The following is a 14,069-nucleotide window of genomic DNA, read 5'->3' as shown; positions in this document are numbered from 1 at the left end:
CCATTGCCTGGACCTCGACTTCCCCGTCGTCCTGGTCTCCCAGCTTCCGAGCTTTTTACGGGCGTCCAAATCTGAAGGGCTTCCTCTGTGACCACCCCCCGACCCTCCGTAGCTTTTTTGGTTTTTTGAGACAGAATCTCACTCTGTCGTCCAGGCTGGAGTGCAGTGGCGCGATCTCGGCTCAGCCTCCCGAGTAGCTGGGGTTACAGGTGTGCACCACCACGCCCAGTTAATTTTTGTGTTTTTAGTACAGACGGGGTTTCACCACGTTGTTGGCCAGGCTGCACTGGAACTCCTCCTGACTTCAGGCAATCCGCCCGCCTCAGCCTCCCAATGTGCTGGGACCACAGGCGTGAGCCAACGCGCCCCACCCAGTAGCTTTCTGACCCCCAAAATCCAGTAATCTGAGCCCCCTGCTCCCCCCAGCATGCACTAGTCTAGTCACCATCTCTGGCCAGGAGAGTTCCAAGACCTTCCTGTGGAATCGCCCCCTCCCTGTTCACAGGGTCAGCCAGAGGGATCCTGAAATGGAAGCGGGTGGGCCACCCCCTGCAGTCCCTTCACTGACAGCATCGCTCCCAGGGGTAGGACTTGGCCGGCCAGGGACACGTGTTCAAGGACTGAGTCTAGCTGCTGTGTCCCCATGCCTCCAGCTGGAGAAGCTCCCCTGCTTCTAAGGACCCCTTTGTTGACACTGTGTCTACCTAAACAATCTGGCGTTTGACGCTGCCTGAAGAGCTCATCCCATTTTCAGTCCCTTTAGCTGCAGGTTCCAGGGAATAGGACAGGCACTTTTATTATTCTTATTCTTTATTTTTTGAGACAGAGTCTCACTGTGTCACCCAGGCTGGAGTGCAGTGGGTGAGGCTGTGGTGAGCCGCGATTGCACCATTGCACTCTAGCCTGCGCAACAAGAGCAAAACTCTATCTCAAAAGCCAATTCCAGTGCAGAGGCAGGGTAAGTCCCTCCACCCTAAAGTGAACTGGGAATCTTGTTTCCAAAAGTATGGTGGTGGTGGTGGGGGGGTGGCAAAGAAAAATAAGTGTTGAGGAGGAGGTGGAGAAATTGTTTTTGTTTTTGTTTTTTTTTGTTTTGAGACAGAGTTTCACTCTTGTTACCCAGGCTGGAGTGCAATGGCGCGATCTCGGCTCACCGCAACCTCCGCCTCCTGGGTTCAAGCAATTCTCCTCCCTCAGCCTCCTGAGTAGCTGGGATTACAGGCACGTGCCACCATGCCCAGCTAATTTTTTGTATTTTTAGTAGAGACGGGGTTTCACCATGTTGACCAGGATGGTCTCGATCTCTCGACCTTGTGATCCACCCGCCTTGGCCTCCCAAAGTGCTGGGATTACAGGCTTGAGCCACCATGCCCGGCCCAATTTTGTTTTTTCTTTTTTTGAGATGGAGTCTCACTCTGTCACCAGGCTGGAGTGCAACCGCACAATCTCAGCTCATGGAAACCTCCGCCTCCCAGGTTCAAGCAATTCTCCTGCCTCCGCCTTCCGAGTAGCTGGGATTACAGGCGTGTGTCACCATGCCCAGCTAATATTTGTGTTTTTAGTAGAGACGTGATGGCGAGGATGGTCTCGATCTCTTGACCTCATGATCCGCCCGCCTCGGCATCCCAAACTCCTGGGATTATAGGTGTGAGGCACTGCACCCAGGCCACAGTTTCTTTTTTGAGACAGGGTCTCACTTTGCCGGAGGCCGAAGCAGGCAGATCACCTGAGGTCAATTCAAGACCAGTCTGACCAACATGGCAAAACCCCATCTCTACTAAAAATACAAAAGTTAGCCAGGTGTGGTGGTGCGTGCCTGTAGTCCCAGCTACTCGGGAGGCTGAAGCAGAATGGCTTGAACCCTAGAGGTAGAGGTTGTAGTGAGCCGAGATCGCACCCCTGCACTCCAGCCTGGGCGATAGAGTGAGACCCCGTCTCCAAAAATAAATAAATGAATTTCTGTTGTTTGAGCCATGCAAAATCTGTGGTATTTTGCTACAGGAACCGTAGGAAACTAATACGATAGCTATTTCCATAAACACACATATGTATGCAGAGTGTGTGTCTAGTAGGATTTTTAAGAGATTGGCAAGAGCTGGAAAGAACTGGCAGCGGCAGGGGTACTGTGAGTTTGCCCATATACTCTTTTTGTACCTGTTCATTTTTATTTTCCTTTTTTTTTTTTTTTTTTTTTTAAAAGGCAGGGTTTCAGCATGTTGGCCAGGAGGGTCTCGATCTCTTGACCTCATGATCCACCTGCCTCGGCCTCCCAAAGTGTTGGGATTACAGGCGTGAGCCACCGCGCCTGGCCTGTTCATTTTTGTACCCCAATGTGATAGTTTGAAATGTCTGACTCCAATATTCTCCCCTTCAAAGCGCAAAGCCTAATTCCCCTCCCTTCGCACGTGGGCTGGACCTAGGGAGCCCGCTTCTGATGCACAGTGTGACGGAAATGATGACGTGAGACGTCTGAGGGTGGGTTGTAAGAGCGCTGTGGCTTGCTCCTTGCTCTCCGTGGGCTCACTCGCTCTGGGGAAGGCAGAGGCCATGTTGTGAGGATGCTCAATCAGCACTGTGTAAGGCTCCCCACAACAAGGAACTGCCCTGTCACCGACAGCCCTGTGAGGGCACTAGCCTGGAGGTGGCTCCTCCAGCCCCGGCTGAGCCTTCCTCAGATGAGGCAGCCCTGTCTGATGTCTTAGCTGCAACCTCACAAGACTCTGGGCCACGACCACCCAGACACATCACTCCCAAATCCTTGACTGACACAAACTGTGAGACAGCGAATGTTCATTGCTTTTTTTTTTTTTTTTTTTTGAGATGGAGTCTCGCTCTTGTCGCCCAGGGTGGAGTGCAGCCGCACGATCTTTGCTCACCCCAACCTCCGCCTCCCAGGTTCAAGCGATTCTCCAGCCTTAGCCTCCTAAGTAGCTGGGATTACAGGCGCCAACCACCATGCCCGGCTACTTTGTTGTATTTTAGGAGAGACAGGGTTTCACTATGTTGGTCAGGCTGGTCTGGAACTCCCGACCTCAGGGGATCCACCTGCCGTGGCCTCCCACAGTGCTGGAATGACCGATGAGCCGCTGCGCCCAGCCGTTTAAGCCGCTGCACTGTAGCAGGTAACTCGTTAATGCAATGGAGAAACACACTGCAGATACTACTCATGAAACATCTGAAATAATTCAGTGGGTTCTGCCAGCCCTTGGAAAACTCTCCTAGATCCGCAACATTTTGGAGCTGAAAGGACCGCTGGGTCACCTGAGCCACCCCAGCTATAGCCACAGTAACCAAGCCACCAGCACGATCAACATCTGGGCAGGCACGGAGCAGGTTTCAGTGAGGTTTAATACAACGTGCACTGAAACATCCAAGCTGTTTTCAGAAACAGAAGTCCGAAGTGGAGCTGCGGATCTCCTGTCCATCCTGAGGACGTGCACAGCTCCAGACACAGCAGGCGCTGAGGTGGGATGAGCTGGCGCCACCAGGCACCTGAGAGAGAGGGGACAAGGCAGCGTGAGTAGAAATGTCATTTCCAGGGGCCGGGCGCGGTGGCTCACGCCTATAATCCCAGCACTTTGGGAGGCCGAGGCGGGTGGATCACAAGGTCAAGAGATCCAGACCATCCTGGTCAACATGGTGAAACCCCGTCTCTACTAAAAATACAAAAATTAGCCGGGCATGGTGGCGCGTGCCTGTAATCCCAGCTACTCAGGAGGCTGAGGCAGGAGAATTGCTTGAACCCAGGAGGCGGAGGTTGCGGTGAGCCGAGATCGCGCCATTGCACTCCAGCCTGGGTAACAAGAGCGAAACTCCGTCTCAAAAAAAATAATAATAATAAAAATGAAAGAAATGTCCTTTCCAGGCTAGGCGTGGTGGCTCACGCCTATAATCTCAGCACTTTGGGAGGCTGAGGAGGGCGGATCACAAGGTCAGGAGTTTGAGACCATCCTGGCCAACATGTTGAAACCCTGTTTCTACTAAAAATACAGAAATTAGCCAGGCATGGTGGTGCGCACCTATAGTCCCAGCTGCTCAGGAGGCTGAGGCAGGAGAATGGCTTGAACCTGGGAGGCGGAGGTTGCGGTGAGTCGAGATCACACCACTGCACTCCAGCCTTGGTGACAGAGCAAGACTCAGTCTCAAAATAAAAAAAACAAAATCAATAAAAAAGAAATGCCTCTTGCCTATGAAGCTGGCCCAGGATGGCAGCCTGGCAGGGACACTGACGCCGCCCAGGCCCCAGGCTCCACACAGTCGGGAGAGAGACGGACTCGTACTAGAGCAGGGGTCTGATGCCCAGGTGGCATGGCCTCAGGCCTCAGGCCGGCATCTGGAAAATGGGGTGTAAGAGCAGGGCCATGCAGGACTGTCACGTGGGTACTGGGCAGACACCTCAAGCACGGTGGTTCGGAGGGCAGTTGGCATGCCAGAGAAACACGTGGATGCCTCCAGGGCCTCACAGGTGCTGGTGAGAGCTCAAGTGGGGCCAGCCTCCCCCGCTCTGCCCGTACATGGGGCCCCTCACCCAGTTCAGGCTGGGGTGCAGGCCGAGATGGGAGCATGGGTCCGCTTGGAAGACAAGCAGGGGGTGTCCAGACAGAGGGCGGGGCCCATGCCCCAACCACACAACCAGGGCTGCGGGCGGCCAGCTCTATGCCCGTGGTGGGAGGTACTGGAACGGGCACCTAGGGCGCCGCTCTCAGGCAGGCCTCTCCAGGGTGAACAGGCCTCTCCTCGCCCTGGCTCTGGGAGCCTGGAGAGCCAGTGTTCCACCCCCATCCCGAAGTCCTGCAGTCCACCCCTGCCCCGCGGCCAGGGAGGATGGCCGGAGCCCGCTGAGACTTACCGGACGGGTCTGCGCGGGGTCGGTGTAATCAATCATCCTGTTTAAACTTGCCATTGATGTAAGGAACCCAGTCCAGGATCAGCCGCCAGTCGGTGGCCCACACCAGCCCCACAGTGCCAACAGCGCCCCACGTGTAGGCCGTGGGCCACCTGCGAGAGGAGAGGTGACGGTCAGGCCTGCTCAGATGCTGTCTCCAAGAGCGGCTCCTGCCCCACACCTCAGTACGAAGCGGGGCGCCGGCCTGGTGTCCGTGCTGCAGCACAGGCCCCGTCCACACTGCCGGCCCTCAGGAAGCCAGGCTCCTGCCAGCCCAGGAATTGCTCAAGGGGCTGTGGGAGGGAGCGCTGTTGTGGGGAGGCCGGCCCTGGGGAATGTGTAGGTATTTGTCAGTTTGCAGCCACCACGATGGCGGGTCCAGTCCCAGTGTCATCGCCGTCTGCTGCAGTCTGCGGGAACTCACCCTTCCCTGCCCCAGCTGCAGGACTCTGGGACGTGCCAGGATCAGAGTCCCTGTTTCCCAGGTGAGGACTCCAAACAACAGAGGGGGTGAGCTCAAGGCCTCGGGTTCCAAGCCCACGCCCTTGCCCACCATGGCAGGCACCATGAGCGTTCCCCGAGGTGCCAGGGCCCAGCAATCCCGCCCTCAGGCGTTCGCACCCTCCTACGGACTCAGGACCAGGTTTCCTTCGCGCACAACGCGGCACAAGCCATGGGGCCGCACTTCCGAAGTCAGGTGAGAAAAGACTCCAGGCACTCGGGCTCCCGACGGGAATCCCAGCACTTTGGGAGGCTGAGGCAGGAGGCTCACTTGAGGCCAGGAGTTTGAGACCAGCCTGGACAACAGAGTGAGACCCCATCTCTACATAAAATTTTCAAAAATTTAGGCGAGTGTGGCGGCACATGCCAGGTCGCAGGTACCAGGAAGGCTGAGGCAGGACCGCTTGAGCCCAGGAATCAGAGGCTGCAGTGAACTGTGACTGCACCACTGCATTCCAGCCTGGGTGAATGAGATCATTATCTCAAAAGAAATTGTAATTTAAATTAAATTAAACCCCGTGGTTGGGCGCGGTGGCTCACGCCTGTAATCCCAGCATTTTGGGAGGCTGAGGTGGGCAGATGGCCTGAGGTGAGGAGTTCAAGACCAGCCTGACCAACAGGGCAAAACCCCATCTCTACTAAAAATAGAAGAATTAGCCTGGTGTGGTGAATCCCAGCTACTCGGGAGGCTGAGGCGGGAGAGTCACTTAACTTGGAGGCGGAGGTTGCAGTGAGCCAAGGTCGCCTGCTGGTGGCACACACAGCTGCTTCTGGAAGCTGGCTTGGAGGCAGCTGCCACCAACACAGCAGAAATCTTTGCACCTGTGTCTTGATGGCATTCTGGGTAATTTTTTTTTTTTTTGAGACAGACTTTCGCTCTTGTTACCCAGGCTGGAGTGCAATGGCGCCATCTCGGCTTACCGCAACCTCCGCCTCCTGGGTTCAGGCAATTCTCCTGCCTCAGCCTCCTGAGTGGCTGGGATTACAGGCACGCGCCACCATGCCCAGCTAATTTTTTGTATTTTTAGTAGAGACAGTGTTTCACCATGTTGACCAGGTTGGTGTTGACCAGGTTGGTCTCGACCTCTTGACCTCATGATCCACCCGCCTCGGCCTCCCAAAGCGCTGGGATTACAGGAGTGAGCCACCGCGCCCGGCTTTTTTTTTTTTTTTTTTTTTTTTTTTGAGATGGAGTCTTGCTCTGTTGCCCAGGCTGGAGTGCAGCAGTGCGATCTCAGCTCATTGCAACCTCCGCCGCCTGGATTCCAGTGATTCTCCTGCCTCAGCTTCCGGAGTAGCTGGGATTACAGGCATCCGCCAGCATGCCTGGCTAACTTTTGCAATTTTAATAAAGACCCATGTTGGCCAGGCTGGTCTTGAACTCCTGATCTCAGGTGATCTGCCCGTCTTAGCCTCCCCAAGCGCTGGGATAAAAGGTGGGAGCCACCGCACCTGGCCAGGCCTTGCTTCTTAGCACCCCACGTGGAAGCACCAGACAACCCTACAGAGGCCACCCCCGGCCTGGGGGGTCGGCTCCCATGGGGGTCACCCCCATGCGGTCCCGCCACCCAGGTGGGATCAGGCGCTGCTGCAGCTTTCACTACTTGTTGAAAATCGTAATAACCAAAATAATGGCAAAGGTCGAAAATGTCGTGGGTGCCGGGCTGGGGTTCGGGCCTCAGCGCCTTCTGAGCTCCTGGGGGTCGCGGTCCAGGGGTCACCACTCGGATCCCCCGGTAGGGATGGGGAAACTGAGGCTCAGAGCTGCCTAGTCGCGGAGCCGAGCATGCTGGGGTTTTGCCTTGGGTCCGCCACGTCCCGTTCGCACCCGGACGCTAGGCTCCTCCTCTCGGTCTCAGTTTCCCCCTCTGTCACCGGGCACAATAAGGGACCTAGGTCCGGCCCACACGAACGGGCACAAACGCGGAACGCAGCGGCGCGAGGCTGGGCCGGGGTGGGAACGCGGGTGGGGCGGTAGGGCTGCGTCCTCACCAGTTCTTGAGCAGCTCCCTGTAGCGCGGGCCCAGGAACCGAGTCAACATCGCGGCGGAGCAGCACCCTCAGGGTGACCCTGTCCGGCCGACCCGGCACAGTGCGCAGGCGCGGCCGCGGTGCGCAGGCGCGCTGGGACAAAAAAAAAAAACAAAAAACAAAACAAAAACCAGCCCTGCACGCGCAGACCCGGAAGCCACTTACAGTAACTTCCGGCGAGGGTTGCCTGACCGCGGAGCGGTGGCCCCTCCCCAAGTGGGCGGGGCTAGAGCGGGCGTTTTCACCACGTGCTCTAGCGGCCGAATGTGTTTAGGGGCTCCCGCGGTCAGGGCGGTCCCCCAGCCGCGGGGCTGCCGGCCAGTGACTTTGTGCCCCTAGTATGTGCTAGAACGTTATTTACAATGAAGGAAACTGAGGTCCAACGGGGATGGGTGTTGCCCAGAGTCACACAGAGGGGAAGGGCTGGGATTGGAGCCCACTTTCGGAGGCGTCAGTCGTCCCTGCCTCGCTGTAGGACTTTGGCCGAGCGACGGTGCTTCCCTGAGCCCCAGTGTGGGCATCCTGGGTTGCCCGCTGCTTGGAAGCCGAGTCGGAAATCTCTTTGCAGGGTGATTCCTCATTCTGGCAGCAGAGGGAGGCCTGGCTCCTCGCACGGTGATCGTCTCTGGATGCTCTTAGCTGATGGCAGGCAAGTCCTGGTTCCTGCTTTCCACAGCATCAGGCTTGCTTGGGCTCGTTTTCTCCAGTCGGGACCTCCCCTGCTGTCCCACAGCCCGGCGCAGCATCAGAAATGCTCACTCAGCTCCCAGCCTCCCGCCTGCACTCCAGGCCAGCGTGGGCAGAAGGAAGAGGGGCACATTCCCAGATACTGCCATTGCACCTTTGCACCTTTTCCACCATTTTCAAGAGCTGCCTCCCTCAGGAAGCCCTCCTGGACTGCCTGACCCCCAGGCACCTTGACAGCATGAACGGAAAGGCCAGTAGCCTAGAGAGGGGAGTGGGCGTGATTTGTCTTTCGGGCTCCAGCGTGCCCTGCAGGCCTGGGGGTAAGGAATGGACACCGTGAGTTCGTGTGCTCAGACTGCCCTGTCCTCTTGGGGCCAGCCCACCTCAGCGTCCCAAAGTGCTGGGATTACAGACGTGAGCCACCCGGCTTGGCCTGAATGCGTATTTCGAAAGTTGATTTCCGGCACGAATATAGAGAAATTTAGAGGTGATCCGGATGCTGAGTGGTGGACAGGGGTCCCTCAGCACCTTCCATCAACTCCTGGCCACTCCTCTTAAAAAAAAAAAAAAAAAAAGACATGGGTCTCACTATGCTGCCCAGGCTGGACTGGAACTCCTGGCCTCAGGCCATCCTGCCACCCCACCCCCCTGAACTGCTGGGATGACAGGTGTGAGCCCCTGCGCCTTCTCCTCCCAAAGCACTCTCTCCTGGGCCCACCCGCCTCCAGGGGCCAGGAAGGCCTCCTTCCCCCCGACCCTGTAGAGGAGCGGGGCAGTCCAGCTGTGTCCTCGCACACAGACGGAGCAGGGAAGCCCCTGGCACATGCCAGCGTGCACTTTAGGGTGAGCAGCACGCCTGCAGCTTCTGCCACACCTCTTCCCCCAAGAGAGCTTTGTCCATGGGTTCTGCGGGTGTCCGGTGTGGAGGAAGTCACAGACGCCCCGCTTGGGAGTTTGGAGTTGATGCTGCCGGCAACAGGGAGTCATGGAAGGTTCCAGAGAAGCACTGATGGGCTCAGACTTCTGCCGACTAGAGAGCATTAAGGGGCAGTGAAGTCGGTTCCAAGAGGCTGGGGCATCGTGGGGAGATCAGGAGCCCCGGGGCTGGGAGGACCGCAGGTCCTGGACCGTTCCCATGCTCCCCACTGCAGCCCCCAGGAAGCCACTTTTCCCCAGGAGCCAAGCCTGCTTCCCGGTGGCCTGGCGGCCTGGGTACAGGTGCAGGTTAGCAGCTGCCCTGGGGGCTGCGTGCCGGGGTTCTGAGCCAGCAGTCCCTGTGAGGAAGCCCCATGCACGGGGTACACCACACTCCTGGCTGCACTCACTGAGGGTGTCAGGGGCCATGAATTTGGGGCAAGACCTCTGACCTGCCCCCACTTTCCCTCCTAAGCATGCGACACCAGAAAGGATCGGGGTGGCCCAGTGTCATTATAAAACATCACGTTTATTGCTACAGTGCTGTTATGTACAGGACAGGTCTCTGGATCCACTTCAAAGGGGATCGTTTAAAAGTCCCAATAATCCAGCCAGCTGTGTAGACACGTATAAAATTATTTTCTTTAAAAAAACATTATTTTTTGAAAATCATCTTGAGGCACTCAGAGCACACCCCCCCACCCCCCCACCCCCCGCCTCCCACCCTGTAACTCTGGTTTCCCCCACGAACGGCTGCGTTTCTCCCCCCTCGTGCTGGGTGAATCTCGTTTAAATTCTATGCAGAACACACAGTTCCGGGGCCACTGCCCACCCAGGCCTAGGGGCAGGAACCAGAGGCAAAACAAGAGGCAGGTTCCCTAAGAGACCCGGGCCCCAGGCCTGGGGACGCCACGGAGGACGGAGACGCTGCTGCACAGCCCCTCCCCTCCACCCAGCCTGGGCTGGGGCAGATCCTGGGCCTTGCAGCTCCCCTTGAATCTGCCATGGGGCCCAGGCTCCCCAGCCACTCTGGGGAGGGGAGTCAGGCAGCCCAGGGTTTCTCGGGAGTGGCGGTGGGAGTCTCGGGGTGGCACTGGGGGAGACGCCCGAGCTGCTGCTGGGGTGAGTAGTCAGCCCGGGCTCCACAAGGCCTCAATGTGGGGAGGGGGAAGGGTGCAGGTCAGGCCCACGCGTGGTGTCACAGGGACCGTCGCTGTGGTCTGTGTGGAGCTGGAAGGGATCCCGGGGCAGCCTGCTGGGAAAAGCTGGTTACTCATGGCAAGGGGCCAGCAAAGGGGACTGGAGAGAGGCCTGGGTGCTGGGACATGGGGCCCAGGACACAGATGGGCCGCCCTGCTGGTTCTATGCCAGTTGGACACACAGCCCAGGGCCTTTGTGGGGCTCAGGGACCAGCACTGTCTCTTGCTCCAGCCGCTCCTGCCCTTGGGCCCCACAGTGGGAGGGCAGCAGGGGCGGCCCCGGCCCAGGGATGCTTCCCAGCATTGGGGAATGCCTCCAGGACGCATCCTGTCCGTGCCACAACGGCCCTCCGCTGTGACAGGGACATGCTGGGGTGGGGGTGTCCTGTGCTGGCCCCAAACCTGCATCCCCTCAGCCAGAGTCCCGAGCATGGGCTTGAGTCCCTGGGGCGAAGGAGTGAAGGACACGGTGGTCTGGGAGGTCCCAGCAGCAGGCTCCAGGGTGTGGCCCTGTGCCAGGGGTCGCTGGTCCCAACAAAATGCCCCATTTCAGAGAGGTGTGCAGGTTCCAAGGGAGAGCAGCTGATGGGGGCCTGGGGAGGGCGTTGTGTGGGGCAGCCCCGGGGGCCGGAGCTGCTTGGCAGTCACCTGGGAGGGTCAGAGCCACCTTGCCGACGTCCCTTCCCCCATGCCCAGATCTGCCCCTTCCTGAGGGGAGAGGGTGGGGCTGGGCAGCCCCAAGGAGCCTTCACCAGGTAATGCCCAGGCGGCCCAGAGGGGAACCTCCAGCATGAAGCAGGCAGAAGCCCGGCCGCCTGCCCCGCGCTGTCCCCTCCAGGCAGGGGGTGGGGGGCTCAGGGTTACACCGGGTCTTCTTAATACGTTTAATCATCGCGTTGACCAGGAAATGCAATGCTCAGTCTAGAAACAGCAGCAGAAGTAGCGAGACATGGAACTTTTATACAAAAAAAGTGTTGCTTACAAAACATATGCAAAAAAAGCTTAAAAAAAAAACAACCCAGAGACCAAAGGCAGTATCCTTGCTCATTTTCATCTCTATTAAGAAAAAAAAAATCTTGTAACTAATGTTTTTATTTTCCTTAAAAAAAAAAAAGTACGCGTAGGCACAATTTGCTGGTGGCTTCTGAAGCGTAAGCCAGGTTTCCACAGCATCTCCCTCGAGTGATATGTCTCCATTTCTCCACATTTCATAGTTAAGGCATTTTTTTCTTTTCTGACAAAGTATGTTTTGTTGCTTACTTTCGGGTTTTTACAGCCAAAAAAAAAAAATGTTCCTGTCAGCCCAGGCAACGGGCCAAGACGCAGTTTCAGGATCCCTGGGGCAGATGATGGGGTGACATGGTGGCTGAGATTTGGGGGCAGGGGGATCGAAGCCAGTGAGGGGTGAGCTGGGGTCCCAGGAACTCCCGGACCTGGCCTTTGTCACCCCCTTCACTCCGACACGCGTCAGGCCGGCGCCGGCTCCATGCGGACAGAAGGCATGTGAGGTGTGGGTGTGGATGAGGCCCGCAGCTGCGGGTGGCTGTTCTGGGCCCAGCGCACGGGACTGAGGGTGGGTGGCTTGTCCCATGGAGGCGTACCTTTCACATGTGCCCGCTGGGGTTGTGGGTCTCGCTCAGGCCTGGATGGGCCGCGGAAAGCACCATCTGGGGGTCTCCAACCACACCCGACACCTTCTCCTCTTCTCGCCGTTTCAAACAGGCGGCTTTGGGGTTCAGGTTCCGCTCTGGGGGGAGGGGGAGAGCTCTGTGGGAGAGGGTTCCTGGGAGGAGGAGTGGTGAGGAGAGAGTGGGGGAGAGAGTGGGGTACGGGATGTGGGGGCGGGAGGTGCTGGGCCCCATCACGTGCCGCCGCCTGTAGCTCCAGCTCTCACCTCCTTCCTTGAGAAGGCTGTGGGGGGGGGTGGTTGTAAAGAAGAGACTGGGTATCAGAGGGTGTCCGGGGAAGGTCACAGGGTCCGAGGCCAGCCACGGAGAGAGAGATGTGGAGTGCGGGGCCGGCGAGCCCAGGAGGACCCTGGCGTCTGCACCGGGGTGAGGGATGGGGAGGGTGCCGGGGCCGCCCTGGCCGGGGAGCCTACCTCGCACCTGCTGCTCCAGCCCCAGGATGACCTGCACGGCCTGCTGCAGGATCAGCAGCTTGGTCTGCGCTTTGTCCGACTTGAGGTGCATCTGGCACATGCGCCCCAGCTCCCGGAAGGCCTCGTTAATATCCCGCACGCGCACCCGCTCCCGCGCGTTATTGGCCATACGCCTCTCCCGGTCCCTCAGGTCTTTCTCCTCCAGGGACAGCACCTCCTCCGTACTGCTGGGTCACAGCACCGAGGCCTCCGTTAGTCATGCGCCAGGGCTGGGCGGGAGGGCGGGGCTGGGCGGCAGGGAGGGTATCCAGCTACTTGTGTTTGTGTGGTGTTGGGTGCAGCAGTGTGGGTACCTGGCTGGTGCTGGTATGGGCAGCAGTGTGGGTACATGGACGGTGCTGGTGTGGGTAGTAATCTGGGTACACGGACGGTGCTGGTGTGGGCAGCAGTGTGGGCACACACGGTGCTGGTGTGGGTAGTAATCTGGGTACACGGACGGTGCTGGTGTGGGCAGCAGTGTGGGCACACAGACGGTGCTGGTGTGGGTAGTAATTTGGGTGCACGGCTGGTGCTGGTGTGGGCAGCAGTGTGGGCACACGGTGCTGGTCTGGGCAGCAGTGTGGGTGCATGGATGGTGCTGGTGTGGGCACACAGACGGTGCTGGTGTGGGTAGTAATTTGGGTACATGGATGGTGCTGGTGTGGGCAGCAGTGTGGGCACACGGACAGTGCTAGTGTGGGCACACAGACGGTGCTGGTGTGGGCACACGGACAGTGCTGGTATGGGTAGTAATTTGGGTACACAAGACGGTGCTGGTGTGGGCAGCAGTGCGGGTGCACATGCTGACGCGCCTGCTGTCACATCTGTGAAAATGTGCTCCTCTGTGTGCAGGGGATGTGCTCCCTGAAAGCAGCAGAACCTGTGTGTATGCATGTGAGTGGCTGGCCAGGTGCACGTGCCCTCAGCTCTAGCGGAGGCTATGGATGTGGTCACAGCCAAGGACCAAGGTCTGACTGTTCCCAGAACGTTTGTGTGGAGGGAGGCGGGGCCCTGCTTCTGCATCTGAGGACCCGGCAGGTTAACTGGTTCTCCCTTGACGCTGTTCACTCTGTGGGCCCCGGGCAGGGCTGGGGTGCGGCGGAGGGGGGGCCCAGTGTCTGCTCCTCTCTATTCATCCCTCTCAAGGTAATCACCTTCCCGCTCTGAGCAGCAGCTTGCGGGATGATGGACAGCTAGGCCTGGCCAGGCCCACTGTGGACAGAGGGGTCCTTGAAGACACAGGCTGACCAGGCAAAGGCCTGGGCCGTCCCCAAAACCCGGGCCTGGGGAGTCCAGGACTCAAAAGTCAGGACTCACATGGAGCAAACCAGCTCCCATCCTCTGAGACCCCCACACCCCGAGGGGAAGCTACAGAAATGCACACCCCCCACAGTGAACTCTGGCTGCCCCAAAGTGAGCCCCACCTGCGGCACCTGCCCTGGCTGGGAACGCTGGCTCCCTAGGGCCCCGGGACCCGTCGTCCCCGCCACCGGGGATGGTCACAGTGGCAGCTCTCAGCTTCCCAGTGCCTCCTCTGTGCCAGGCCCAGGGCCGAGCCTCCTGCCCCGAGCCGCATGGAGCCGGCGAGCGGTCACTGCTGCTTTGGGGACAGGTCTCAGGCCAGGCCTACATGCCGCGTGGCCCTGCACAGGTGACCTCGCTCTGTTCCCCAGCGCCTATTCGGTAGAATGGACGCTGGTCCCCATCAGGG

The 14,069-nt window shown here is 58.5% G+C and overlaps 2 protein-coding genes across 17 annotated transcripts in view; both read right to left on the bottom strand.

The window, feature by feature from the left end:
* Window positions 1-3,330: 3,330 nt before the first annotated feature.
* On the bottom strand, window positions 3,331-7,511 carry UQCR11 (ubiquinol-cytochrome c reductase, complex III subunit XI). The gene is made up of 3 exons (XM_003944487.4): window positions 7,379-7,511; window positions 4,850-4,998; window positions 3,331-3,492 (listed from the first exon to the last, which is right to left on the bottom strand). Exons 1-2 carry the CDS (start codon window positions 7,426-7,428, stop codon window positions 4,878-4,880), a joined length of 171 nt encoding a protein of 56 aa, XP_003944536.1. The 5' UTR covers window positions 7,429-7,511; the 3' UTR covers window positions 3,331-3,492; window positions 4,850-4,877.
* Window positions 7,512-11,478: 3,967 nt separating this feature from the next.
* The window catches only part of TCF3 (transcription factor 3), a 44,591-nt gene continuing 42,000 nt past the window's right edge, over window positions 11,479-14,069 (bottom strand). For 6 of the 16 annotated variants that reach the window (XM_074384849.1, XM_039466445.2, XM_074384850.1 and 3 more), the window contains one exon: window positions 11,479-11,965. In XM_074384849.1, coding sequence (XP_074240950.1) covers window positions 11,823-11,965 — 143 coding nt within the window. In that variant the 3' untranslated portion in view covers window positions 11,479-11,822. Of the gene's footprint in view, window positions 11,966-12,319; window positions 12,547-14,069 lie in introns of those variants that run through there. The other 10 variants (XM_039466447.2, XM_039466449.2, XM_074384853.1 and 7 more) reach the window with 7 other exon arrangements.

Source organism: Saimiri boliviensis, chromosome 14 (assembly GCF_048565385.1).
Source record: "Saimiri boliviensis isolate mSaiBol1 chromosome 14, mSaiBol1.pri, whole genome shotgun sequence".
NCBI lineage: Eukaryota > Metazoa > Chordata > Mammalia > Primates > Cebidae > Saimiri > Saimiri boliviensis.
Note: the sequence above shows the minus strand (reverse complement) of the source record. Positions and strands in the feature narration are given on the sequence as shown.